This window comes from Megascapheus bottae, chromosome 27, assembly GCF_031878675.1.
Source record: "Megascapheus bottae isolate mThoBot1 chromosome 27, mThoBot2.hap1, whole genome shotgun sequence".
Taxonomy (NCBI): Eukaryota; Metazoa; Chordata; class Mammalia; order Rodentia; family Geomyidae; genus Megascapheus; species Megascapheus bottae.
Window position 1 is genome coordinate 4,705,790 of NC_143535.1, and position 27,173 is coordinate 4,732,962.

At 54.4% G+C, this 27,173-nt stretch overlaps 1 protein-coding gene across 4 annotated transcripts; it reads left to right on the top strand.

The window, feature by feature from the left end:
- Usp2 (ubiquitin specific peptidase 2) lies at positions 1–26,757 on the top strand. Of its 4 annotated transcripts, none has more exons than XM_090319336.1 (13): positions 1–212; positions 8,459–9,294; positions 22,409–22,459; positions 23,265–23,388; positions 23,755–23,866; positions 23,962–24,072; positions 24,234–24,298; positions 24,496–24,599; positions 24,685–24,765; positions 25,102–25,180; positions 25,374–25,481; positions 25,650–25,770; positions 26,381–26,757. In XM_090319336.1, the coding sequence occupies exons 2-13, from the start codon at positions 8,500–8,502 to the stop codon at positions 26,466–26,468; spliced, it is 1,839 nt and encodes a 612-aa protein (XP_090175462.1). In that variant the 5' UTR covers positions 1–212; positions 8,459–8,499; the 3' UTR covers positions 26,469–26,757. The 4 variants fall into 4 exon arrangements, with proteins under 4 accessions (XP_090175462.1, XP_090175463.1, XP_090175464.1 ...); XM_090319337.1 differs by having other exon boundaries at positions 1–208; XM_090319338.1 differs by lacking the exons at positions 1–212; positions 8,459–9,294 and adding an exon at positions 18,981–19,333.
- The last annotated feature ends 416 nt before the right edge of the window (positions 26,758–27,173 follow it).

Sequence of the window (27,173 nt, forward strand, 5' to 3'; positions counted from 1 at the left end):
AGGCGGCTGCCCGCTGGGTGGCGCCGATTTCCCGGGAAGGTCCTTTCTGGGCCCCCGGCGGAGGCGGGGGAGAGGCGGGCAGGAGCGGAGCGAGGCCCGGGAGCCCTCTGCGTCAGCTGCTGCTCGCTGCGCCGCGCCAGGACCAGCCAGGACTCACCCGCAGCTCCATGCTTGTGCCCGGTTCGACTCGTCCATCCTCCGAGAAGAGGCAGGTACGGCGCCACCACCTGTCGGAGATCTGGGGCCCGGGGGGGGGGGTGCACGCGGGGGTCGGTGCCGGCTCACAAAGTGAAGTGTCAGCCACGGTCTGGGCAGGATGGGCACCAGAAATAGAGGGCGAGGGCCAGCTGTGCGGGGGAGCCCCAGCTGTGGGTGCCAGGGTGCGAGGGGGGCCGCCAGCTGCCAGCCCGGGTGCCAGGGAGAGCCATCTGTGCGCGGATCGCCGTGTTCCGGGAGACGCTGCGCCCTGGGCGCTCCGCGGCCGGGAGCCACGCCTGGACCCTGACAGCCCCTGCCCGCGGGTGCCCGCGCTCACCTCGCCGCTGCCCCGGGAGGTCCGGGGTGGGGGAGGAGGAGGGGCGCTGCCTGGCTAGTTTGCCGAAGGGGGAAGGGGGCTTACGGAGAAGACAGCAGTTCAGCGGAAGGAGAGATTTTCCACCAATCCCGAACCAGAAAGAGGCAACTTTGAAATTCAGTCCCGTGGCCAAAGGAGGTATTGTGCTCAGGCCAGCCACTTGCCATGGGAAAGCCTGGCTGGCCCATCCTGGCTCTTCCCTGACCCCGAGGCCTTTCAGAAGGGGGCCGAGTTGAGGATGAGGAAGAGGCTGTGCGCTCCCCAGGCACGGGCATGAGCGCCACCAGCACCCCCGCCCATCCACTTTAAAGCAGAAGGAAAGGACAGCTAGTGGGTGGACCAGAGTTGGGGCATCCCCGACTCTTTTGATGCTTAAGTGCATGCCAGACAGGAATGGGGACTGGAATGAGGGCGTCCGCTGAAGCGCATCACCAGGTCCAGGCTGAGTCAGTGGCCTGAGCTGAGACAGGGCGGAGGCACCAGCCTGGATCCTCCCAGTCCTCGGGACACAGAGCCATCGAGACACAGGAGAATCGTCCCAGGAGCAGACAGGTGCACCGGGGCTAGAGAGGCCACGAACCCTGCTCCTTCCTCTAGTGACCCAGCCAAGCCCAGTTCTGCCACCTGGGGAGTCCTGAGTCTGCCAACAGGTAGAGTGAAACCACCCTCAGAGGAGCCAGGCATCCTCCTGGCATCCTGGGGGAAGCTACTTTTACCATATTTTTTCCTAGGCAAAGGGGAAAAGTAGCACAAAGGGACTTAGCCTGTCTTGCCTTAGTGCAGCAGGTATAGAAGAAGATGACAAACCACAGCTGCTCTTCTCCTTTTGGGGACATGAGAAGTTCACAGGGGTGCTGGGTGGCATACGAACAGGATACTCCTTGAGGGGGAAGCCTGAAGCCCTTTTTCTCTAAAAGGGTGGCCTGATACTACTAATACACTTTTAATTAGAGTAAGTATTAAGTAGGATTGCCGTTGGTTGAATACTTCTTGTATATTTTATTTCATCCTCACAACTATACAGTATTATTATATCAGTGTTATATTATTATTATAGTTATATTTTTACTTCCCTGTTTGACAGCTTAAATAACTAAGGTTCAGACCACTTAGATGACTTGCTTACTGCCTGAGATCTAACAGGAAAAAAGCCAGAACCCAGGCCTAGGTCTAAATTCAGTCCATCAAGTAGTAAGCAAGATGACGGTGGCTCACACCTGTCATCCTAGCTCCTCAGGAGGCTGAGATCTGAGGATAGTGGTTCAAAGCCAGCTTGGGTAGGAAAGCCCATGAGACTCATCCAATTGATCACAGAAAAAGCTGGAAGTAGCACTGTGGCTCAAGTGGTAGAGTGCCAGCCTTGAGCAAAAGAGCTCATGGATAGTGCCCAGGGCCAGAGTTCCAGTACCAGGACTGGCAAAAGAAAAAAAGAAAAGAAAGGAGTGAGTTGGTCCCAACAATCTGTGAGCACTGAAGCTAGGTCTGCTGTATCATGAAATGCCAAGAGCTGGACTATTTACTCTGCCAACTCTAGAGAATCCGCCTTCTCTGTATTCTGCCCTGAAGTTCCATGCCAGCCCTCTGCCCTCTTTCAGCCTTGTTTCCACTTGCATTCTCTTCTGTTCTGCTTCAAAATGTTAGTTCCCAAGAGCCCTGGTAGATCTCCTTGGCAGACACCAGCCAGCCGAGAGTGGGCATGCCGCTGCCCCTTTAATTCTCCCAGAGCTCGGAATGCAAGTGAGTGGCCGTCTCTGAGAGGTCAGATAAGATACTATATATATCAGGCAGTAACCTGAGCTCCGGATTACCCAGGCCTAGTTAGTTTCTGGGCTCTCCACTCACTGCTGTCCCTGCTCTGCTGGGGAAGAAGCCCCCAGGCCCCTCCGCTGCCCCGGATACAGGTTAGTAGCTGCCCCTTGGTCTCTGAACTTCACAGCGTGGCTGTGGAGTAGACACACCAGGAGCAAGTATGGAGGGGGGTGTGGAGGGCGGAATGCGGTGGACTTGTCTGAAGCTCCCACACAGGTGGAGGCAGAGGAAAGCCTCAAAGGAGAGAGAGAGGGAGACAGGACTGTCCCCAGGAAAGTGCCTGGTAGAGTGGCTGGAAAGGAGACTCAATGGGTACAAGTATTGTCTGGAGGCCCATTTCTCTTGCCTTTCTCTTAGACCTGGAGAGATGCCCACCCTCTCCCAACCCCAAGCCAAGGAATGCCCTAGAACGGGCCCACCCACTTCTCCACCAGTCAGTATGCCTGCCTCCCTCTCCATTCTCTGTATCTTACCTTCCCCTTACCCTCCCCAGCTCCCTCCCCCCGCCGCCCCCACAGGCCCACTGGTACCTACTAGGAAAGAGAGAGACAGAGATGGACACACATTCCTTCTAATGACCCCTAACAAGGCATGCAAGCCGATCCTGTACTATTGGGCCATTGGGGGTTAGCCCCTCTTAGGGAAAACTACTGGTGACAAGTCAGAAGGGAGGGGGCTCCAGGAGCCAGAGGGAAGTCTACAGGTGCCCCGCCCCCACCTTGCCCTCAGCCTCCATTCCTTATGCCTGCCAGTGTTGGATGTTTGTGCCCAGTGGTGTAGCCAGAGCAGTTTGAAGGCAGGGTCAGAGTGGAGGTACAGGGAGACAGGGCCCCTCGGGTTAGCACATTCTCATGCTGTTAGCAAGCAGCTTTGGGAAGCTCTGAGGTCACCCCTGTGGAGGCTCCCAAGCACGCCCTGAGACTGACTCCCCACTCGCCTGCCCAGCACACCTGGGGGAGGGAAGGGACTTCACAGGGACTGGTCTGCCCAAAGCCAGCACTCGGCCCTGTGTCCAGGCAGTGGCCAGCCACAGAAAGCTGAGCAGGTGTGGGCAGGACTGAGCAGGAAGGCTGCTGGGATATAGGCCATCCCCATCCCCCACCCCCAGGGCCGGGAGTGCCTGGGATTCTTGGGGAGCAAGTCCCTCCCCTGGCTGGGCAGGTCAGGGAGCCCTTCACGTGAGCCACAGGAAATGACAGTGGTTGATGACAGTGGCTGACGCAAGGAGCTAGACTGCCCCCCAGGGGACAGGGCTCATCTTGGCCCCTGACTCACCTCGTGCTAAACCTTGGGGAGTGGGCTGATCTAAGCAGGGGAGGAGGCTGAGTAGAGTTGGAGGCCAGTGGCAGGGGCCACAGGAGCTTGGCACAGCCTATGCCACAGGCCTCCCGAAGCATCTTGAGGCTGATCTGCCTGGTTGTGAGCTCGGGTTGCACCTGGCTTCGCTCTCGTCCATGTGCAATGGAAAATCCAGAGGGCCAATCCTGCAGGAATTTGGGCATCCCCCAGCTCTCACCATCCCATTATCCCTGTCCCCTCCCCACCCCCGCCCATCCTACAGGTCCCTGGCCCGGAGGGGCCTAAGAAAGTGTGGAGTGAGAGGCTTGACTTCAGTGACTTTAATGAACAGTGCTCAGGTCCCAGCCCAGCTCTGTCACTGCTCCTCGGGAGGTCTGCGTCACTCCCGAGAACGCTTTTTCTTGTGTGCCAGTGGGCATTGTAAGGGCAGCCATGGCTGAGAGTCAGAACTACTAGGAAACTTAAGGAGTTGACATACTGTATCCCAAGTCTTAACGGACTTTTTGGTGTCATCCGTCATGGGTTTTGAACGCAGGGCCTAGGTATGCAAGGCTAGCACTCTATCACTTTGAGCCACAGCTCCACTTCTGGTTTTCTGGTGGTTAATTGAAGATGACTCTCACAGATTTTCCTGCCTGGGTTGGCTTTGGGCCTCGATCCTGGGATCTCAGCCCTCTGAGTAGTTAGAATTACAGGCATGAGCTACCAGCACCCAGATTTCGTGCACTTTTAAGATCAGCATTGTGTGTGTGTGCATGTGTGCGTGCGCGCGTGTGTGTGCGTGTGTGTGTGTGTGCGTGCGTGCGTGCGTGCGTGTGTGTGTGTGTGTGATGCTGGAGGTAGTTGTCGTGTTCTACTACTTGAGCCATCCCACCAATCCTAATGTCACCAGCCTTTAATACCATCAGAAATATGAACTCTGAATGTTTTTTAAACTTGCTTTAAAAGTTTCATTGTGTATCGTTGTTCATGCCTATAATCCTAACTCTTGGAAGGCTAAGGCAGAAGGATTAACTTTTTAAGGCCAGCCTGGTCTACATAGCAAGATGCTATGTCAAAACCCCTCATCCATAATATCTAAGATTTGGGGTTTGTTTTGTTGTTTTGTTGGGTTTGGTTTTGTTTCTGGGCTGGTACTAAGACTGGAACTCAGGACCTAGACATTATCCCTCAACTTTTTTCTCCCCCCACCCTCCAAGACTGGCACTTTACCACTTGAGGCAAAGCTCCACTTCTGGCCTTTTTTTTTTTTGGTAGGTGGTGTTAATTGTAAATAGGAGTCTTACAGACTTTCCTACCTGAGCTGGCTTCAAAAGTTGATGCTCAGATCTCTACCTCCTGATGTTCTAAGCTTATAGGTGTGAGCCGCCAGGCCCAGTCTCTATTTGTTTCTTGTACATTGATTTTTCAAATTGTAGGTGCCTGTTTTTTTATTAAAAACCAATTTCATCTTTTATTGTGATGTCCATAAGTTTAAGGCACTACATTATCTAAAAGACTTCCAGCTCCTACAGGCTTAGGCCTTCCAGGACACAGAGCCCATGAGTGCCCAAAGGGCGGGGATACCTGCTGAGGGCCCCTGAACCTCCATGCCCGCCTGCTGAGATGGGATCAGCGACCGCCTGAAGTCTGTACAGCACCTGCTGGCCAGGTGATGGCAGCTTGTCTCAGGTGTTCCGACAGGAAGCCGAGCGCCTCTGTGTGGAGGAATGCTGGCTTCCTCCCAGGAAGGGGACCTAAGTAGAGTGATGGGGAATCACAGAGAAGGGAGGAGCGGGCACCGGTACAAAGATGGCATGAAGGAAGAGCAGGGGCAGGGACTGCCCTCCGCTGTCTGAGGTGGCGGGTACCTGGGAGGTGCCTCCTGGAGCCACATGCCTGAACTTGCCAGCTCTGGTAAACAGTGAAAGGAACTGGGCAGCAAGGGCCCCACACTGGGCAGGGAGGGGGACGGGGGGCATCCCAGCCAATCGGCTGGCCTCCCACTGCCCCATGAAAGAGCCATTCAGTCCAGGCCGTTCCTGTGGCAACAGGGAGACTCGCAGCCATGTGAGCCTGTCCCTGTGTTGGCAGCAGGGCCCCCAGCCTGAACTCCTGCCTACCGTGCACTCTGCGACCTCTGGGGACAGCCAGGTAACAACAAGGGGGGCCACTTGGAAGGTGCTGGAACTTTACTCCCCCACAACCAGGGTTTGCTGGAGGGGAGAGATGTAGGCAAGGCCTAGCCCCAGCAGAGCCCCTCTCCCCGAACCTGGGAACTGTTTGGAGCTGAGCAGAGCAGCAGCTCCCCGGGCTGGGGGAGGGGGGGTGGCTTGCAGTTGCCTGCCAGATTAGAGCAAATGAAGGGGCAGGATTGGGGCGTCCTCTGGTGATTCTGGAAGCCAAAAGATGGGGTTCCATGTCTAGCCCCCATCCCTCCCAGGGTTGTTTGTCCATATTCACTGCACTTGTTTGGCCCCTGACCTCCCCTGCTGGGCCAAGAGAGGTCATGGGCTTGGGTAACTGCCACCAGAATACCAATTCCCCAGAGTGGAGGAGGGGAGGAGGCCAGGGGGAGGAGCCCTGAGCTCATACCCAGGGGGTGGCCCTGTATCTGATTGGCTGTCAGTTGTCCCAGGGCCCAGCTCCTGACACTCCTAGTCTCTTTGACTTTGCATTATTGATGGAATTCTCCAAAGTGAAATAGAGCAGGACTGGTCCCCTGCCCCCACCCCTGAGCTTCAGTCGCTCTTCTCTTGTGTAATTTTGCCTCGAGCCCTGGGCACGACATGGTCACCCAGTTACCTCTTCCTAGAACAGGGAAAAAGTTGTGCCGGAGGTGGGAACAGTCAATCCACAAGGATAGAGTGTACCCTGGGCCAGGCAAGGAGGCAGACTAGAAGATAGACCAGCCTCTCCGATGCCTGCCTGCACTGAAACTAGTTGATGGTCTCTGACAGCGTTAAGGAATGTCTTTCTAGAGCCTATGTGGAAGTTGCCACCTGTTCATTTTCCACTCCTGCACCTATCTATCCCAAGCCTTATGTGGCTTGGGTTTCTCTAGCCTCCTGCCAGGCACTTCGCCTGGCACCAACTCCCGTCCGTCCCATGAGCTAGGCTGTTGGCCTAGGGTAGGCTGTCCCAACCAGTGTCTGCAGGACAGCTAGTGTCTGCCCACCCCTGGCTTATCTCACTGGGGGCAGCTAGGGAAGCGTGGCGCCTGGGCTGAGGTCACGCTGGCCTGGCCAGGAGGTAGCCAACCCTGCCATTATTATAGACTGCAAAGGGAGGAGCCAGGCTGCCTGCCTGCAGGTGGAGGAGATAATAACCAGTCATTGTTAAATGCTTTCACGTGTTATTGTGTCATTTATTCCTCACAACAACTGTGGGAGATGGGAATCAGGATGGTAATTATTTAACTCGTTTACAGGGAAGGAAGTTGGAGCTCAGAGAAGTGAAATAGCTAATGCAAAATTGTCCAGCTAGTCTCTCATGGGGAAAGTCATGTGTTCTAGAGGGTCTAGCTCCCCACACACTGGAGGGAGCCCCCGGGACTCCAGGAAAGGAGCTGGATCCTACTCACTCCTCTCTCCCGCTCCACTGGAGATAAAGCCAGAATGCTAGCGTGCGGGAGGGACTCTGAGGGTCCCCCATTCAGCCTAACTCAGATGGCAAATCAAGGTTTATTGGGAAGATCACCGGGCCAGACTCCGAAAAACTTGGATTCTAGTCTTGACTCTGCTTGCGTGCAACCTTGGACAAACCTGAGTCATTTTTCCCATCCGTGCAACAGAGGGCTTAAATACATGATCCTTCGGGCCCCCTCCCCCAAGCTCCATATTCCGTGATTTCTGCATTCCTTCGCCAGATCCTCCCCAGCCACAAAGGACTTGAGGGGAGGACTGGCAGTGCCAACTTCAGTGCAGGACTTTGGCCTCTAGGGGGCGTGCTTTGCACAAGCTAACTATCACCAGGAGGTAGTGAGACATCTCATTGGGAGGGGACCCCTCCTGGGGCGCCACCCGCCCTAACACCACTTAAAACCGAAGGCTAAGTGCACTAAGGAGGACAAGTTCTAACATGCTACTATCCCCCACTGAGTAGGGTGTCCAGGGATGGAGTCTCGAGACAGGCCCAGCCCCATTTCATTACCTCCCCAGCCCAACCACTCATCACTTCCTCTCAAGAGCCTTCTTTTCTTCATGAGGGATCTGACTCCGTGATCTTTAGCACAGCCCAGGAGACAGTAATGTCATAGACTCCTGCTCTTCACACAAGTCAGAGGGCGGGAAGGTGGAGGAGGTCTCAAGTGGTATAGCACCTGCCTGGCAAAGATGAGGCTGAGTTCAAATACCATTATTACCAAAACTACACACACACACACACACACACACACGTGTTTTGCTATAAATCAAGGCAGGAAGCCTAATTGCGTATGAAATATCCAGCACCCTCAGGCCAAAGGATGAGGACAGTGGAACTCCAACTTCAGAGTTTTTGCAGAAGCTAAAGAGAGGAACCAGGGGACAGTTTGCCGAAAGACAGTGTGGGGCTGAGAAGGGTATGGGGTGGTATTTGTCAATGTAGCCCTTTGAGAGGAAGACTTGTACCCAGGACACGCTGCTTCTGTGGTCACAAGATGCAGAGAAACCTAGTGCATATCTGCGGTCATCCATGCATTTCCTGGCGACCTCATGAAGACACAGGCTGGACAGTCGCTGCCGAAGCCTTCACTCGCCCAGTGGGGACCACCCCACCCAGCAGGGCCCTTTGACAACTGCTCTTCTTGTCTTTCAGCCCATGAGGCTCCCAGTTCCCACTGAGTGCCGCCCGGAAGGATGTCCCAGCTCTCCTCCACCCTGAAGCGCTACACAGAATCAACTCGCTACACAGATGCCCCTTTTGCCAAATCGGGCTATGGTACCTACTCCCCCTCCTCCTATGGGGCCAACCTGGCCACCTCCTTCCTGGAGAAGGAGAAACTTGGTTTCAAGCAGGGTACCCCCAACAGCTTCCTGCCCCGGCCACGCACCTACGGCCCCTCCTCCATCCTGGACTATGATCGAGGCCGCCCCTTGCCAAGACCTGACATCATTGGTAGTGGTAAGCGGGCGGACAGCCAGACCCGGGGCTCTGAGCGGCCTTCAGGCAGTGGACTCAGTGGGGGCAGCGGATTTCCTTATGGAGTGACCAGCAACTCCCTTAGTTACCTGCCCATGAATGCCCGTGACCCAGGAGTGACTCTGACCCAGAAGAAATCCAACAGCCAATCCGACCTGGCCCGGGATTTCTCCAGCCTTCGGACCTCAGACAGCTACCGGACTTCTGATGGCTACAGGATAGACGCTGCGAACCTGGGCCGCAGCCCCATGCTAGCCCGCACGCGCAAGGAACTCTGTGCCCTGCAGGGGCTGTACCAGGCGGCCAGCCGCTCGGAGTACCTGACGGATTACTTGGAGAACTACAGTCACAAGAGCAGCTCACCACAGGTGCTCATGCAGGCCTCTCCCTCTCGAGCCCCTCAAGTCCTCAGCCCCACCTACCGACCCAGCGGCCGCTATACACTGTGGGAAAAGGGCAAGACCCAGACGCCTGGGCCCAGCCGCTCCAGCTCTCCAGGGCGAGACACCATGGTGAGTTTACCCTTGGGAAGGTGGTGATGGGCCCCAGGGACAGCTGTCCATGTAGAAGAGTCAGGCTGGGGCAGGGCTGTGCATGGCCGCTACCCTTGTGACTCAGTGCCAAGGGGAGGGGTGTCTCCTGCTTCCCCAGGACCTGTGCATTTGGGGGCGCAAAGGCTCTGTGGAATGCTTGGCTACCCCCATATACACTGTTACTCTTCCTTTGCCACCCAGTATGCCAGGGTTTCTGCAGGCCCCAGACATTTTTTGGGGGGGGGGGTCGGTCGTGGATCTTGAACTCTGGGCTTGGGTACTGTCCCTGAGCTCTTCAACTCAAGGCTAGCACTCTATCACTTGAGCCACAGCTCCACTTCCAGTTTTCTAGTGGTTAATTGGAGATAAGGGTCTCATGGACTTTTCATGCCCGGGCTGGCTTTGAACTGCGATCCTCAGATCTCAGCCTCCCGAGTAGCTAGGATGACAGGCTAGCTACTAGCACACAATACCTTCTGCCTTTTCTGTAGTTATTCATGTGCCCATTAGGTGGCGAGCTCCCAGAGGTTGAGAAAGATTTTATTTCTAGATCCCTCACCACGTGCCCTGGCAGCGCCCAGCTCAGCTGACCTGCTGATTGCATGGATGGATGGTCTGGTGGATGGATAGGTACATGGACAGATGGACGTTCAAACATGTGGGTGCTAGTGTTCTCTATTTTCTTACAGTTCCCCACACACTGTAGAACACAGACCTTCTGTGAACAAGAGGACCTGGGCTATAGCAAGAAATTTCACTCAAAAGGGCCTGTCGGGACAAATGGGGGAAGGGGCTGTGGACTTGGGCAGGGTACTGGACTGCCGGCTGTACAGTGCATATACTGTAACTGAGAGCTCGAGAGGACAGCTTTGCTAACATTCCTTGGGGAGTCTGGGAGGCACAGCGCTGTGGGAGATACATTCAGACCAGGGGAGACATAGCTAGCTGACTAGACGGGTGAGCTTGTGGAAGAAAGTGGGGAGAAGGCATCCACACAGCTGGCCCAGGAGAGAAGGCTGTGCCCAGGCACCTGTGCTGTGCTTGAGTGGAACAGGAGTCACTTGGACACACTGGGTGTTGTTTATCCAGCGGGTGGTCAAAAGCAGCTCCCAAGAAGTGGAGCTGTGGCTCAAATGGTAGAGTAACAGCTTTGAGCAAAAAAAAAAAAAAAAAGAGCTAAGGGCTACCCCAAACCTTCCCGGGGTCTTCTGCCCTCCACCTCTTCTCCAGGGGACACCCAGCCCACCTCCACCCCAGAGCCCAGGAGAGGTAAACTTAGAAGGCCTCAGAAGAGTGACATATTTGCAAATTCAGCCATGCCAACACCCTTCCCTTCTGCCCAGAAGCAGGGGAGATTGTCCAGTTGTCTTCAGAACCCTGCAGCTGAGCTAGCCTTCCATCCTGAGCATCCTAGGGCAGTGGCCTAAGACCTTTTCTTGACTTCTCTGCTTCTGTGCTCCCTTCTAGAAGCTGACTATGGAGAATAAACCATGTCAGTAATGGGGCTTGAATTTAGGGCCAGGGTATTGTCCTTGAGCAATTTTGCACGAGGCTAGCACTCGATGACTTTGAGGCATAGCACCACTCCCAGGGTTTGAGTGGTTAATTGGAGATGAGAACCTCACAGGACTTTTCTGCCCAGGCTGGCTTTGAACCACAATCCTCAAATCCCTGCTTTCTAAATAGCGAGGATTACAGGTATGAGCCACCACTGCCCAGCTCTACCTATCCCTTCTTTTTTTTTTTTTTTTTTTTTGCCAGTCCTGGCCTTATGCTCAGGGCCTGAGCACTGTCCTTGGACTTTCTCAAGGCTAGAGCTCTACCCCTTGAGCCTCAGCACCACTTCCGGCTTTTTTCTATGTATGTGGTACCAAGGAATTGAACCCGGGTCTTCGTGCATGCTAGGCAAGCACTTTAACCACTAGGCCAAACTCCCGGCCCTATCCCTCCTTTTTTTTTTTTTTTTTTTTTTGCCAGTCCTGGGCTTGAGCTCAAGGCCTGAGCACTGTCCTTGGACTTTCTCACTTGAGCCTCAGCACTACTTCTGGTTTTTTTTTCTATGTATGTGGTACCGAGGAATCGAACCCGGGTCTTCATGCATGCTAGGCAAGCACTTTAACCACTAGGCCAAACTCCCGGCCCCTATCCCTTCTTTTTTTATACCAAGCCCAGTTTCCTTTGAGATCTCCATTTGAGGGCGTGACTTCTCGTTCACTCACTTTCTTGAGGCATTAACTTCTGAAGCTGTTTCCTCTTCTGTACATTGAAGATGCTCACAGTTCCAGCTTCAGAGATGGTTGAGAAAGAGCCTGACCAGTGTCAGTACTCAGTGGAGGACTGCTACCTGTGCCCTTGCGGTACCACAGGAGATGTAAAGTCACGATCCATGCCCTTGTGCTGTCACAGTTCACTCGGGGAAATGTGCTCTTAAATAAATACAGTAGGAGGCCGCCATGGGTGTTCATAAGTGCCTGCAGTGGTAGGGAAGGCCCAGGTCACCTGAGGCTGCGGCAGGCTGCCTGGACCTCTGGGAGAGACAGTTTGCTTCGTTCACCTTGGACACCTGTCAGCTGAACTTTGTTTCCTCATCTATAAAAGGGCATGGTCACACCTGCCCTGCCTGCCTCATGGAATGCCATTAGAGCCAAAGCAAACAGTGAATGTGGAAGAACTGTAAACCAGTAAAACTGCAGAAAAGTTTGTTTCTACATTGGAGGGAAAAGCTAGGGATGCGGCTCAGGGACAGAACACTTGCTCGTCCAGCACCGTGTGAGGTCCTGGGTCCAAAGCAAGAATAAATACCTGACCTGTGGGAGGAGCAGGAGAATGTGTGTCCTGTAGCCCAGGGCTCTCAGGGCGACCGTCTTGGAATTGACCTTCATAAAGAAAGATACAGGCCCTGACCAGGGGCAGAAACGTTCCACCAGACCACAGTCAGCACAAGACAAGAACTAATTTTGGGGGGGGGGATGGTGGGGAACATGAGTTCAGAATACCCTTCCTTCACACCAGTACAAAGCCAGTCGGTGGGCAGGTACAACATGGCACTAAGATTGTGAGGGTGTACCTTGAGACCCCACTGTCCTCTGAAAATGCAGGAGGTGAGCCAGGAGGGACAGAGATGGAGGGGGAAAGCTTTCACTGCGCCCCCCCCCCCACTGTGGGCATTCCAAGCCAGCCCAGGTGGTTTGGCCCTGTAGACAGCCAGAAACCAGAGTACCAACCACCCATCTTCCCATCCACCCCACCTCTCCTGTACCCTGTACCCGGGGCCTATAGAAGGACAAGCTGTTCCCACTGAGCCCTGCCAGGGCTCTGCCTTAACCCCTACAATCCTTCCTAATCCTTCTCTGCTCCACCCCTCCAGCTGCTCCCTAGCCAGCCCTGGCTTTCTGCCTGCTGGCCTGAGTACCACGTTTGCCCCGCCCAGGCCTTCCCCTCCTCTCCCTACCAAGAGCCAGGGCTTGGCCTACGTCCCTCCCAGACACTGTCAGCAGACTGGACAGACACCTGCTCCTCTCACAGGCCATTCTCCCACACGCTGCCTCTCTCACACCCTTGCCCTCAGCTTGGGGACCTGTTTCTAGAAGCAAGAGAACTTGAGTACCTGGGTCCTGTTTGTCACTGGCACTGCTGACTCATCTTCTGAAGCTTTGGGTTCCAGCTGTTCAATGACAGGGAGATTATATAAACTCAAGTCACGTGACTTTCCTCTTGGGGGGACTTTGAACTTGAAAGCTGCCCTGGAGAGAACAAGTGGAGGATGGCAGGAGCTGCCCAGAGCTCCTAGATGAGAAGTTGACCCTCCCCTGTCCCTCTCTCTTTCTCATCTCTGGCTCAGCCACTCTGGATTGCATCTCTGTTGTCTTGTTGATCCAGCTTCATCCCCCCACCCCCGCTAGGCCCATCCTCACCCATTCCCTCTCCTCCCCGCTCACACAGCCACCCTGAGCATGTCAAGCTTCCTGAGGGCTGCCACCCATGAAGGTCACTTGGAGGAGATGTTAAGGGACAGAGTGCTCACAGCCAGGACCGGGATCTAAGAAAGAATGGGCAGCCATTGGGGTTTGTGATTATAATTAGCAAAATGCTGCTGGTGAAGACGCTCTGTGAGCTGTGACCAGCCCTGTGGCTTTGCCACTGCCCTTACCCAAGCTGTGTTTCTCAGTGCATGCCTAGCAGCCTCCATTCCCCCTACCCCTCCTCTCCACCACCACCCCCACTCCAGAACACTCCATGAGTTAATTGGTGCTGGGTGGAGCTTAGCAATGAGAAGTTAATCCGAAGCTGGCAAAATGTTCCCTGCCCCTGGGGGAGCCGCTCCACTGACCACCAGCTTCACAGCCTAGAGCTGCCACCTGGCTCCTCATCCCCTCTTACCTCAATGCATGCGTAAAACCTGCACCCCAGACAGAGATGGAAACAACAGGGAAAAAAAAAGTGTGTGGGCTTCTGGAATCTGGCTGGTTCAGGGCAGACTGCCTGGGGCTTGGAGGAGTTTGGAGTTATTTGGCTCTCCAAGTCATACCAGGAAGCAGGGCTTCCTACAGCTGGTGGGGTCAGCTGACCTCCTCCCCATGGCACCCCCTTATCTGTTGGCCAATCAAGCTACCAGTCTATCCATTTGCTGTGACGATGGGAGACACGTACAGAGAGCCAGGCCACTGACCTTGAGTCATCTGCCTGAGCCCAAGCGACATCACCAAACCCTAGATGAAACCGCTGCTCAGATCTGGGGGAAGCAGGATATTCTTGGGTCCTGTCCTCATGGGGGCCTACCTTGACTTTAATGAAGATATAGTCTATGTCGTACCAGAAAGGATTTGAGGAAAAGAAACTGATTTATGCTTCAGAAGACCATGGGTAGAGCCCAACTCTGGGAAATGGCAGTCTCGGGCTAAGAATGAGCTCCAGATTGTTGAGACACAGAAAATGTCAGAGCCTGGCTGAGCCAGATGCAGATCCCAAAGACTACTTTGTTTGTACCCAGCCACTTCAAGAAATGGATTTGGGGAGAGAAGGATCTCACTCAGACTTGGCTATTTAAGAAGTAAGCCTTATGCCGGGCGCCATGGCTCATGCCTGTAATCCTAACTGCTCAAGAGAGATCTGAGGATGGTGGTTCAAAGCCAGCCCCGGCACTAAAGTCCATAAGACTCTTATTTCCAATTAACCACTAGAAAATGGGAAATGAAGCTGTGGCTCAAGGGGTAGAGCAGTAGCCTTGAGTTGAAGAGCTTAGAGACAGCACCCAGGCTCAGAGTTCAAGCCCTGTGATCCACCAAAAAAAAGAAAGTGAGCCTTGGACTGGGAGTGTGTCCTAGTGGTAGAATGCTTGCCTAGCATGCATGATTTTTCAGTACCATTTAAACAGAGAAAAGCAGAAGTGGTGCTGTGTTTCAAGTGATAAGAATGCTAGCCTTGAACAAAAAAAGCTCACGGACAGTGTCTTAGTCCTGAGTTCAAACCCCAGAACTGGAAAAAAAGAAAAGAGAAGAGAAGAGAAGAGATGAGGGAAGGAAAGAAAGAAAGAGGAAAGCTACACTGGAAGAAGAACTGTGGCCCAAGTGGCATAGCAACATCATTGAATGAAGAACTCAGGGACAGAATCTCTGCCCTAAATTCGAGTTCAAGTACTGACCCCCCCCCAAAAAAAAAGCCATGTTTCTCTTTTGTCTGTGACCTACAACAGTCAGACATTGTGGAGAAGACTGGACCCTATGTGAACCTTTCTCTACACCCTGGACTTTGCAAAGTCCTCATGGTAGAGCTTTCCTCATTCCACTCTTGGCTCCCAGACCCCCTCCCTCAGCCTCCTACTCCCCAGGAAGGAGCAAGAGCATGCTAGGAAAGTGTTAAGACATTCTGGGTTACCAGTGTCAGGTCTCTGGGTCACAGGGCTATAGACCAAATGCCACCGTGGCTAGGCCTCTCTGGGATGCTGCCCCCACCCGCAGCAATCCGTCCTAGCATGTAAAACCAGACTCACACCCTGCCCTCACCCGGCTCAGTGAGATTTCCAGAGCTCCAGGCAGAGTCTGGCTGGGTCCTCATTAAGAGAAGCCACAAGGGCGGGCATCAGTGGTCTATAATCCTAACTACTCAGGAGGCTGAGATCTGAGGATCGTGGTTGGAAGCCAGCCTGGGCAGGAAAGTCTGAGGAAACTCTTCTCTCCAATTAACCACCAGAAAACTAGGAGTAGAGCTGTGGCTCAGAGTGGTAGAGTGCTAGCTTTGAGTGACAAAAGTTCAGCAACAGTGACCAGGCCCTGAGTTCAAGCCCCACGACCAACTACAAAGAGAGAGAGGGAGAGGGAGAACTCACAACCCTGTCTTAGAGAAGTCTAGGGTGTGTTGGCACTACCAAGACAAGCCACACATCCTCCAGCCATTTACAAAAGTTTTACAGACACTTACAAAACACAAGTAGAGATAGTAAGATGACTGTGTTGAAATGCAACTCCAATAGACTAAGTATATGCAGTCTTGAGGTGTCTAGAAATAGTTAATGAGAAAGACCTTATGAAAAACCTGAGGTTGGTTCGTTGGTTTGTTGTTCTGGGGATCAAAATCAGGGCCTCACGTAGGACAGGCAAGTGCTCCACCAGGCACTAGACATAACACCCCAATTTTGAGTCAACTTTTTATTAGGTTATTGACACAGAGAAGGAAGGCTATCCCAGAATTTCTTAGGGTTTGTGTCTGGATTCAAAGCTCTCTATTTGTATTAGTTGTGTGGTTCTGGTAGGTTATTTTCACTTCTGAGCATCATCTATAAGGTACAGGTAATAGATACTCGTTCACGATGCCATTATGGCAACTAACTGGATATGTGTGTGCATCTATATGCTTGTATTTATAGAGATATTTACATCTATATATCTATATGTTATATTTATATAGATCAGCGTCTCTATACAAATAATATTTTGGGGGGGGTCATGAGGTCATGGGTCTGGAAGCTGTCCCTGAGCATTTTTACTCAAGGCTAGCACTCTACCACTTTAAGCCACAGCACCACTTCCTATCTCTCTCTCTCTCTCTCTCTCTCTCTCTCTCTCTATATATATATATATATATATATATATATATATATATATATATATGCATATCTTAGAGATTGTCTGGCATTGAATAAGGACTTAATCAGTGGCAGTAGATTTGCTCTGGTTTAGTTTGAGTTTGCATATATATATATATATATATACACACACACACACACACACACACACACACACACAAGGTCTCACTGTGTAGTCTGAGCGGTCCTGGAACTCCTCCTGTCTCACTCTCCTGAATTCTGGGATTATAGACATGCACCACCCTGCTCACAAGAGCAGGTCAGATGATGGCATAGGTGAGGAGATGGAGGATGGTGATAGTGGAAGGTGGTTATGGACTGGCAGCTTTACTCCCAGACTGCACAAAAGACGCTCTAGTTGTTTCCAATCAAGAATGATGCTTAGGGCTTGGAGTTTTGCCTAGTGGTAGAGGGCTTGCCTAGCATGCATGAAGACCCTGGTTCGATTCCTTGGTACTACATACATAGAAAAAAAGCCAGAAGTGGTGCTGAGGCTCAAGTGAAGGAGCTCTAGTCTTGAGAAAGTCCAAGGACAGTGCTCAGGCCCTGAGCTCAAGCCCAGAACTGGCAAAAAAAAAATGCTTAGAAGGCAGAAGCCAGGAGAATCAAGTTTGAGAACAAGCCTGAGTACAAAGTTAGCAAGACCTCATACCAAGACAAAAAGGAGGTATGAGACTCAGGCCTATAATCCCAGCTGTTCAAGAGGCTGGAATGTGAGGTTCCATCCAGCCTGTGCAGTAAAGCCTGTGAGACTCTCATCTCAAATTAACCACCCAAAAATGGGAAGTGAAGCTGTGGCTCAAGTGGGAGAGTGCTAGCCTTGAACAAAAAACTAAAGGCCAGCATGTAAGCAGAGTTCAAACTTCAGTGTATACACACACACACAACGTATGGTGTGGCATGTGCCCATTATCCCAGCTAGGTGTGGAAGACTTTAAGTAAAAGAATGATAGTGGGAGGAGGGCAGGAAAGGCAAGGTCCCATGTGAAAAAAACTAAAGCTAACAGAACTATATCACCAGTAGATCTACAAATGGAAAAATCACCAGCCTAGCAAGTGCAAGACCCTGAGTTCAAACCCCAGCACTGCCACAAAATATAAACAAAACCCAAAACAAAGTGATGAAGCTTAGACAAAAGAATGTCCTGTTAGAGACCAGTCTGTACTACATAGTGAGATCCTGTCTCAAAAATTGGATGTTGGGAGTGAGAAGGGGGGAAGAAGTGTTGCTCAGAAGGGCTAAGGATGTGGTTCAATAGGTAGTCTGTCTAGAAAGCAAGAGGCCCTGAGTTCAAACTGCAGTAACACAGACACACACACGCACACACACACACACACACACACACACACACACACAAGGCTGGACTTGGTGGCTCACGCCTGTCATCCTAGCTACTCAGGAGGCTCAGATCTGAGGATCAAGGTTCAAAGCCAGCCTGGGCACAAAAGGACCTGAAACTCCTTTTCTCCAATTAACCTCTAGAAAACGGGAAGTGGGGCTTGGCTCAAGGGTTGGGCAGTAGCCTTGAGCTGAAGAGCTCAGGGACAGTGCCCAGGCCCAGTTCAAGGTCCATGACCCACAAAAAGAAAAAAAATAAATAATAAAAGATAAAGGGAAAGATATGGAATAAAATATAAGCGCTGTAGCGGGGAGTGCCCTAGGGCTGGGAGGAGTGTGCATGCAAAGAAGGAAGCTTCCCGGGGTGGGGGGAAGCGCGCAGCTTCCTGGCTTCAGGTTGGGTCAGAGTCTGAAGACCAGACCCAGGTAGGGAACGCCTCGCCTGGAGAAAACCTCGTGCGGGCCCTGCCAAAGCCACCTCAGCAGGACCGGACACGGGCCATCGAGGAGCAGAGCCGGGGCGGGACCCGGGGCGCGACCCGGGGCGCCTCCCGCCCGCGCGGGGCGGCCTCGAGGCCGGGCGCGCGGTGCGCGTGTGCGTGCGGGGCTGAGCTCGCCGGCAGGAGCAGGAGGAGTCACGGCGCACGCCGCTGCCTCCACCAGGATTTCGGAACGCTAAAAATACCAGCTAAAAATAGCCGGCCGGCTCCCCCCACGATCCGCCGTCCCCGTGCGCAGATCCGTGCGCGCCCGGCTGGGGGAGAGGGCGGCGCGGGCCCGGGCCCGGGGCGCCGCGCCCTCCCCGCCGCCGCGGCAGGGGAGCTGAGCCGTCCCGGGTCTCCGTCCACCCCCGCGCGGGCGCGGAGCATGCGCGGCGTCCCGAGGGTCGGGGTCCCCCGCGATCGTGGACTTCAGCCCCGCACGAGTTGGGAGCTGCCTGCTCCTAGCCGGGCGCCCCCTCCGCTGAGCCTGGAGGAGGCCTGCTCTGCGGACCCCAGAGAGAATCCGACGCCGAGGCCGGCCCCGGGCTCCGCGCCTCGGCCTGGGCCTGGGGCGACGGGGAACGGCCGGCGGCCGGGGGGCCGGGGGCCGGGGGCCAGCCGCGGCCTCGCTCGGGTCCGCGTGCGGCCGCCCGGGGGCGGGGCGGGGGCGGGGCCAGGCGCCAGGCCACGCCCCTGCGCTGACGTCGCGCTGCTCCAGACGCCCGCGGGGCTGCCAGTCCTTCGGAGCGCGAGAGCCGGGCCGGGGCGGTTGGTCGCGCGCCGTGGGGAGGTTGAGGCGGACGAGTGTGCGATCGGCCCCGCAGTAACGGTTACGGCCGTGGACGGTGTCCTGTGGCAGCCTCGCCGGCTTCGGTGTCCGGGCTTCGGCACCGCGCGGGGACTTCCTTGCGCCCCCTTTGGCCAAGCGTTGAGCGTGGGGCCGGCCGAGCCCCCTGCCCGCCCCGCAGCATGCGCACCTCGTACACCGTGACCCTGCCCGAGGAGCCCCCCGCCGCCCCCTTCCCGGCCCTCGCCAAGGAGCTCCGGCCGCGCTCCCCCCTCTCCCCGTCCCTGCTGCTGTCCACCTTCGTGGGGCTTCTGCTCAACAAAGCCAAGGTACGCGGGCTCCTTCCCGGGGTCCCCCCCACGCCGAGGGTCTGGGCCTGCCTCCTCCGGGGTGCCCTGGCGCGCCCCGCGTCCCCGGCGACTCCCCCGGCCCTCGTCGGGGTCTCGGGCAGGAGCTCCCCCCCCCCCGAGGTGGCCGCAGGCGAGCTCCGCCCCCGCCCCCAGCCCCGCGTGGTGTCCGGGCCCCCGCGCCCCGCTCACCCTCCCTCCGCGTCCCGGGCGCCAGGTGGCTCTGGGCCGCCTAACTCGGGCACCTCTCGGGACAGGTGCGGGGAAGTGTAACCTTGACCAGCCTGGCGCGTGCGGGAGCGCATGTAGCACGCGGACCCCGGGGTCACCCCTCCAAGGCCGGCCCCAAGGGCTCCCCCTCGCGGGGCTCAGCAGGGGTCTCTTCCCTCCGGTCCATGCCAGGGCCCTTCGACCCTGTGAAGGGCAGAGGAGTTGCTTGCGGACAGGTGAGGGAGGGTGGCGTCCCTTCCGTCCTCTGCCCTCGCCAGCTGCGTCAAGAGGGCAGCGGGGGTCCTCCCGGGAAGCAACTCCCAGAGTGATGCAGAGGCCAGAGCTGGGCGCTGTCCCCCCGGGAAGGGAGAAGGGGCCCGGGTTTGACAGGTCTTATGTAACAGGCATCGGTTCCCATTGGCAGTGCGTGCCCTGCCCCGTGCCAGGACTACACCAGGCTCCTTGGCTGCAGCCAGAACACATGGCTGACCCTCGTGGGGCAGGTGAATCGGGCAGAAAAGGCCTGGATGGGGTTCTCCAGCGTGAAGTCACGGCCACCTCAGATGGCCTTGCTCTTGCAGTCCCGTTCCCAGATACCACCTCCGCACTTAACCCGCTCTTTGAAAGGTGGCATCTGCCCTCTAGAGCCATGCTTGCTACTTAAACAGCAGTCATTTTGCAGTGGCCAAGGGTAAGGAGGTGCCAGGTTCAAACTTAGTCAACTCTTTGCACCTGAGTCACAGCCCAGCAGCTGGGGTCATTTCCTTCTGCTTTCCAGTGAGCAATTGGCTGTGCCAGCCTCTGTCCCACCTCCTCCAGTTCCAGCCTTTCTCGCTCCCTGCCAGCTCGGAGGTAGGATTGTTTGCCCTGTAAGAAAGGTCACTCCTGGGACATTTTGTTCCTCTCTGGAATGGAAAGTGCTGACTCTCCCTGGAGCTCCTGATCTCCTATTCATGGCAGAAGAGTGTGCCGCTGAGCAGGCTAGCTCGCCCCTCCACCCACGCCCCCTACTTCTGTAATCCCCCAGTTTCTTCACAGAGCCCTCAGAAAAGGGCATGTGGTCTTGAGCTCAAGAAATTTTAGACAAAAATGTAGCTCTCTGCCTAAACAGCACTGAAATTGACAGGAGGTGAGATGATGCCTCTGCCTCCCCTTCTCCCCACCCCTAGATCAACGGAAGGTGTAAACTATTAGCCCCAGGAAAGAACCTGGGGGAGCGGGGCGTTCTCAACCCTTACACTGTGGGTTCCGAGTGGAGCAGACCGATGAATCCGTCTCCCCCACTGGCACTGGGTCGTCCTCTCAGCTGAGGGCCCGCTTTGGTGCACATGGTCACCAGTGGTGGAATACTTTACATCTACATTCTGTTCAGGCAGATGTCGGCTGAGGAACAGGGGGTAAGAGCCAATAAAGCGCTGCCAAAAATAGGTGTAAGTGGGCATTCTGTGTGGGCATGCTCTAACTGCCGGTTCCAAACGGGCAGCGTGGAGATTGCTGCAGCCTTTTTGTTGGTCTCTGGGGATGTCTTTTGCAGGTTCACCAGAGATAAATTCCCAGGGAATTATCTCCATGGTGGCTTTTTTACTGGGCCCATTAGGGTTTGGTCTGTGGGATGAGACTCAGCGTTGTGTTGGGGAACCATGTACTGCCAGCTCTAGCAGGCTCCCACGGGGCACTGACGCCCCGCCTGCTGCCAGTGGGCTTTCAGGTTTAAACCAGGTCTCTCTCTGGGCAGGTTTCCTTCCTCTACCTGTTAGTGCTGGACCTGGCAAGTGGCCAGGGAAAGGATCCTATTACTCGTGGGATGGGCAAAGCAGTAGTTGAGAAAAGCCCTCCTTCGGCCTGCTCCTACCTCTCCCCCCGCCCCCCGCACCCCCCAGCTGACAATCCTCCTGGGCTTTGAGCTGCTGACAGCCTATGGAGGCTGTCAGCACACGGCATGAGTAATTTTAGCTGAGTTATTTCAGGCTCCTGTTGTGGTGAGGGTGGAGCTGGCCCCACGCATGCCCCAGCCACGGTTGCTCCAGAGTTGCCTGCGCCCAGATCCCCTTCCTGAGACACAGAGCGGCAGATTCATCCGCCAGAATGTTTGTTTAACCCTTTGCGCCTGAAGGTTTTCTGACTCCTAGGAGTGGCCAGTATTAGCCAAGAGGTCTTGACGCACAGTACTGAGACCCAGATCTAGTGTCTGTTTTCTCTCCAACCCCCACAACAGGCACAGCAGCAGTGGCACCTCAGCCAGGTGCTTCCTTCTGCTTAGTGCAATCAGCCCTCGTAGGGATTCCCAGCCAGTGGCTGGTCAGGATGTTGAAACCTGAGCCAGGCGGGGAGGATTCTCCCAGCCTTTAATCAGCCTCTGGAGCTGAGTTCAGCTGGAAGGAATTCCACCTGTCTCTGGCAGTTCAGAACAGCGGGCAAGCTTGAGTGTTTCCCAGCAAAAGATGTAAACTGAATCAGAGTATTTTATCGTTTAACTTTTCATAACTTCCTTGATGTGCCTGTAATTATAGCTGCTTTATATATTGAATTTGTACTAAAAATATAGGTCATTTGAGTTAGTGTCTGGATTTGGGATTTCAAATTTCCTGTCGCTTGGAGCCAAGTATGTACCCAGATAATACCATCCCTCGTATCTAGTTGTAATCTCCAGTCCATACCCTAGCAGAGAATGAAGAATAACAAAGATGGGTCAACACAAGAAAACAAAGCCCTGAAGAGTATTGGGGGCTGGGTTGAAATACGAAGCACTTCTCAGTTCTTTTTCCTCCATGGCAGAACGTTGCATGAGAGGGCCTAGCACAGCCAGCCTCTGCCTTATGCTTACATGCCACCTATTCTTGCTTACAGAATTCTAAGAGTGCCCAGGGTCTGGCTGGTCTTCGAAACCTTGGGAACACGGTAAGTTCTTCCCACTCCTTTCCTGAGGCCACCCCGTACATACCTGACTGGAATCGTCTCACCAGTCTCTCACCTCCAGCTGACTTGTGACCCTCTAAGGCAGCTGGGACCTGTCCTTCCTGGCTGGGGCCTCACAGAATTGCTGGGCTCTGCCTCACCCATTCCCAACAGGAAGCACTGCCCAAAGGAAGTTGGCCTTGTAACTCCTAGCATGCTACTCTCCTGGATCCTTCTCCAGGATTCTCATCACTTCCCACCCTTTTGAACACCTCTGTAGTAAATAGCCAATTACATCAGCTGGGCCCACGGTAGAGACTGGCCTCGTGTCCCACTTAAGAAATGAGCTTCCTGAGGCTGTGAACAGGGTCATGAGAGGACTTTGTGGTGGCTGAACTGGAAGAGACAGCCTTTGGTCTTCACTGAAGGAAAGCCGGTGGGGGGCACAGTGTTAGTCAGCTTTCCACCCCTGTAACAAATAGATGAGGCAGATTAACCCCCTTTTTTGACCCCTCTCTCCCATTAACTTCTAAAAATAATCAGCTTGCTTGATTCAGCTTTGGAGGTTTCAAGTCCATGAGGCAGGTGAGCACAGTAGAAGTGCATGGTGGAATGACAGAAGAAAGGGAGAGGCTGGGGCTCTGGGAGCCCCTCAAGGGCATGTTCTCAGGACCTGAAGGCCTCCCATTAGGCTCCACATCCCAAACCTTCTACCGCAACCCAGATCCACCAAGCCCGGGACCCAGCTTCCCTGTATAGGGCCGTGGCAGCCCTGCTCATCCACTGATCATCCAGCGGTGTCTTGCAGTGCTTCATGAACTCAATTCTGCAGTGTCTGAGCAACACGAGGGAGCTGAGAGATTATTGCCTCCAGAGGCTCTACATGCGGGACCTTAGCCACACCAGCAACGCACACACAGCCCTCATGGAAGGTGAGGAACCGGAGTAGGCAGGGCCCTGCTTCGCCCTCCCTCCTCTGCCATGCTTTTTTTCAGTGGTCATGGGATTGTGGTGGTTTGAGGTCTGTGTGCCACGCATACCTCACCCCTGCTTGTGTTCTGTGTGTACATTTCCCTGGTTTTCTTTCTTTGCCCACTTGTTTGCTGTCATTCTAGTCTCAGATAGGATCTAGCTATGTGTAGTCCCAGCTGGCCTTGAACTGGAGATCATCTTGCCTCATCCTTCTGAGTGCTGTGATTTCAGATGGGCACCGCCACACCCAGCTTTAGTTTCAGAGTTTATATAGAAAATATCTCACCTCTCCTCCACATCCTCTCTCTGATCTCTTCTTCCAACAGAGTTTGCAAAACTAATTCAGACCATATGGACTTCATCCCCCAACGATGTGGTGAGTCCGTCTGAGTTTAAGACCCAGATCCAGAGATACGCACCACGCTTCGTTGGCTATAAGTAAGGGCCTTGAACATACGTCCTTTTCAGGGTTCAGGACAGCATGAGCAGGGTCTCAGTACAGAGATCTTGCTTGCTTACTTCTTTGGGTTCAGTCAGCAGGATGCTCAGGAGTTCCTTCGCTTTCTTCTGGACGGGCTCCACAATGAGGTGAACCGTGTCACCGTGAGGCCGAAGTCCAACCCAGAGAACCTGGATCACCTCCCGTGAGTGCGGCAGAGCGCTGTGTGCCTTGCTGTGAACATGGTTTACCTACTTGGTTGGGAGTCCTGATTTGGGCGAAGGATTACAGATCTAGAACGCTAGACCCTTACACTCTCCATGGTTTTAGCTCTGACCCAATTGATTTCCTGTCTCTGATTCCCAGTGATGACGAAAAAGGGCGGCAGATGTGGAGAAAATACCTAGAGCGGGAAGACAGCCGGATTGGCGGTAAGTGCATCGGACAGACAGAATGCCTGCGTTCACTACTTATTACCATTTTGCTTGAGCAGAGCCTGCAAAGCCCTGAGGACCCCTCTCCCAGGAACCCTATATCACCCTGTGTCCTGTAAACCTGGCAGGGACAGGAGAAGGGAGACCCAGAGCCCGCCCTCCCGTGTCAGCATCTCCCGGCCTTCTTTTCTCAGATCTCTTTGTTGGGCAGCTGAAGAGCTCCCTGACATGCACCGACTGTGGCTACTGTTCTACAGTCTTTGATCCCTTCTGGGACCTCTCACTGCCCATTGCCAAGGTACGCACCACTGCTGCCACCCCTCTGGAGCCGCCTCTCCTATGCCTCTGCACCTCCCAGTACTCACCGACCCTTTGCTTCACAGCGAGGCTATCCTGAAGTGACATTAATGGACTGCATGAGGCTCTTCACCAAAGAGGATGTGCTGGATGGTGATGAGAAGCCGGTATGTCCTTCTCTGGAAATGGCAAGAACGTATTTGCATGGATCCTCTTTGGGGAATGTCCAGCTGAGGAGTTACAAGCTTGACCTAATGACCTGTTTATGGATGTGCTGGTACTAGAGCTTGAACTCGTTGTCCTTTTAGCTCCTTCACTCAAAGCTGGGGCCTCTACTTCTAACTTTTTTAAGTGGAGCTAAGAGTCTCACAGACGTAACCTGCCTGGGCTGGCTTTGAACCTAACTCCTCAGATCTCAGCTTCCTGAGTAGCTAGGGAGGCAGGAATGCATCACCAGCACCTGGCTCCACTGACTTTTCTAGCTCCATTCTCTTGTCTTCCAGACCTGTTGCCGCTGCCGAGCCAGAAAACGATGTATCAAGAAGTTCTCCATCCAGAGGTTCCCAAAGATCCTGGTGCTCCGTATCCTTCAGTCCTGGGCGGGGAGCTGACCCGGGCGGGGTGACCGATGACTAGAGACTGACTAGATGAGAGGTGCACTGGGGACTGGCTCCTGTTCTTTGCTGTTCAGTTTCCCCCCAAAAGTTGTTTCCCCTATAGAACGTGATCTGCCCAGTCTGTTCCTGTTCCACTGTCCTTGACTCAGCACGCCCAGACCTGAAGCGATTCTCAGAATCCAGGCTACGAACCAGCAAGCTCACAACATTTGTGAATTTCCCACTAAGAGACCTGGACTTGAGAGAATTCGCCTCAGAAAACACCAGTGAGTATCGTTGAGCAGGCCCGAGCGGGTCCACTCTAAGTGGGCAGAAACGAGGTTATAGAACTCGAGCGTGAGTGAGGTGGCGATGAGGAAGAGGGGAGAAGGTGGAGAGGCAGTGTGGGGCCGAGGAGGAGGACCTCCAGGGCTCCACACGTGTTCCTTCCACAGACCACGCTGTTTACAACCTGTACGCTGTGTCCAATCACTCCGGAACCACCATGGGCGGCCATTACACAGCCTACTGCCGAAGTCCAGTGACGGGCGAATGGCACACTTTCAATGACTCCAGGTGAGAGAGGGCTCCACTCGGGCCCCCAGCTGTCTGGCCACCTGTACCCCACTCATCTGTCCAAGACAAAAAGAGTCAGGGAAACTGGGCACTGGTGTCTCACGCCTGCAATCTTAACTACTCGGAAGGCTGAGATCTGAAGACTGAAGCCAGTTTGAAGCCAGTCCAGGCAGGGAAAGTCCACGAGATTCTTATTTCTGGTAAAATACTCCAAAAGAAAGCTGGAAGTGGCACTGTAGCTCACGTGGTGGTAGAGTGCTAGCCTTGAGCACAGAAAGGCTCAGGAGTGGACCGGGAGCCTGGTCTAGTGGTAGAGTGCTAGCCTAGCACGTATGAAGATCCAGGTTCAATTCCTCAGTATCACATACATAGAAAAGCAGGAAGTGGTGCTGAGGCTCAAGTGGCAGAGCTCCAGCCTTGAGAAAGTCCAAGGACAGTGGTCAGGCCCTGAGCCCAAGCCCAAGACTGGGAAAAAAAAAAATCAGGTCCAGAAAGCAGCAAACTACACCCAGGAGTGCAGCCTACCCCAAAGCTTGAAAGGCCAAAGTTGGGTGTGCCACAGAGAAGTTGACGGTGTCACGGTGTCCATGGACTTTTCCTCTCTCCACAGTGTCACACCGATGTCCTCCAGCCAAGTGCGCAGCAGCGACGCCTACCTGCTCTTCTATGAACTGGCCAGCCCGCCCTCCCGAATGTAGCGGCAGTGAGGCGCTGCTCCCCCTCCCCTCCCTGTGGTGGCCCCTTTTCTGTTTTTTAAAAAGACAAAAAGAAAACCACAAAAAAACAACACGCACACACACAAAAAAATCCTGACAAATAAGAGAAAATAAATTAAAATAAAGCTGCCGAGCAGGAGTTGATACAGCCTGGTCAAGGTCTGAAGCAAAGGAGCCCGGTGCCCTGAGCCAGGCCTGGCAGGGAAGATGGACTGGACACGGAGACTGGAGTCGGCACAGCTGCTCCCTCGGCTTCTCTTGTTTGCATTAAGCTTGTGGTTTTATCCTGTGTGTCACGACAACAGTCCGTGGGGAGAGGATCCTCATCCACCCGCTGCCCTCTCCAGCCCCACGCCTTCCGGGGAGACAGCGCCCTCTGGAGCCCGCAGGGAGCATCGCTGCCTGGATCGCAAGAGGAGGACCCGGTCTCTGCAGGGACGTGCTCATCAGGCCACCATGAGCCAAGCGCCCTCTTTACGCTGCTAAGCCCAGGGCACAGATAAGGGCACCCCTTTGTCAAAGGCTGGCTTGGGTTTTTAGAAGCCCATCTTTTTAATTACTGTAACGAACGAACGAACTGGAGATGCTCGACTTCACACCTCTTCGAAGCTGGGGCCGACTTGTTTTTCTTTGTAATTCAGTTTCAGTTTTGTTCATGCTAGCCCCCTGTGGCAGCGAGGTGGGTGT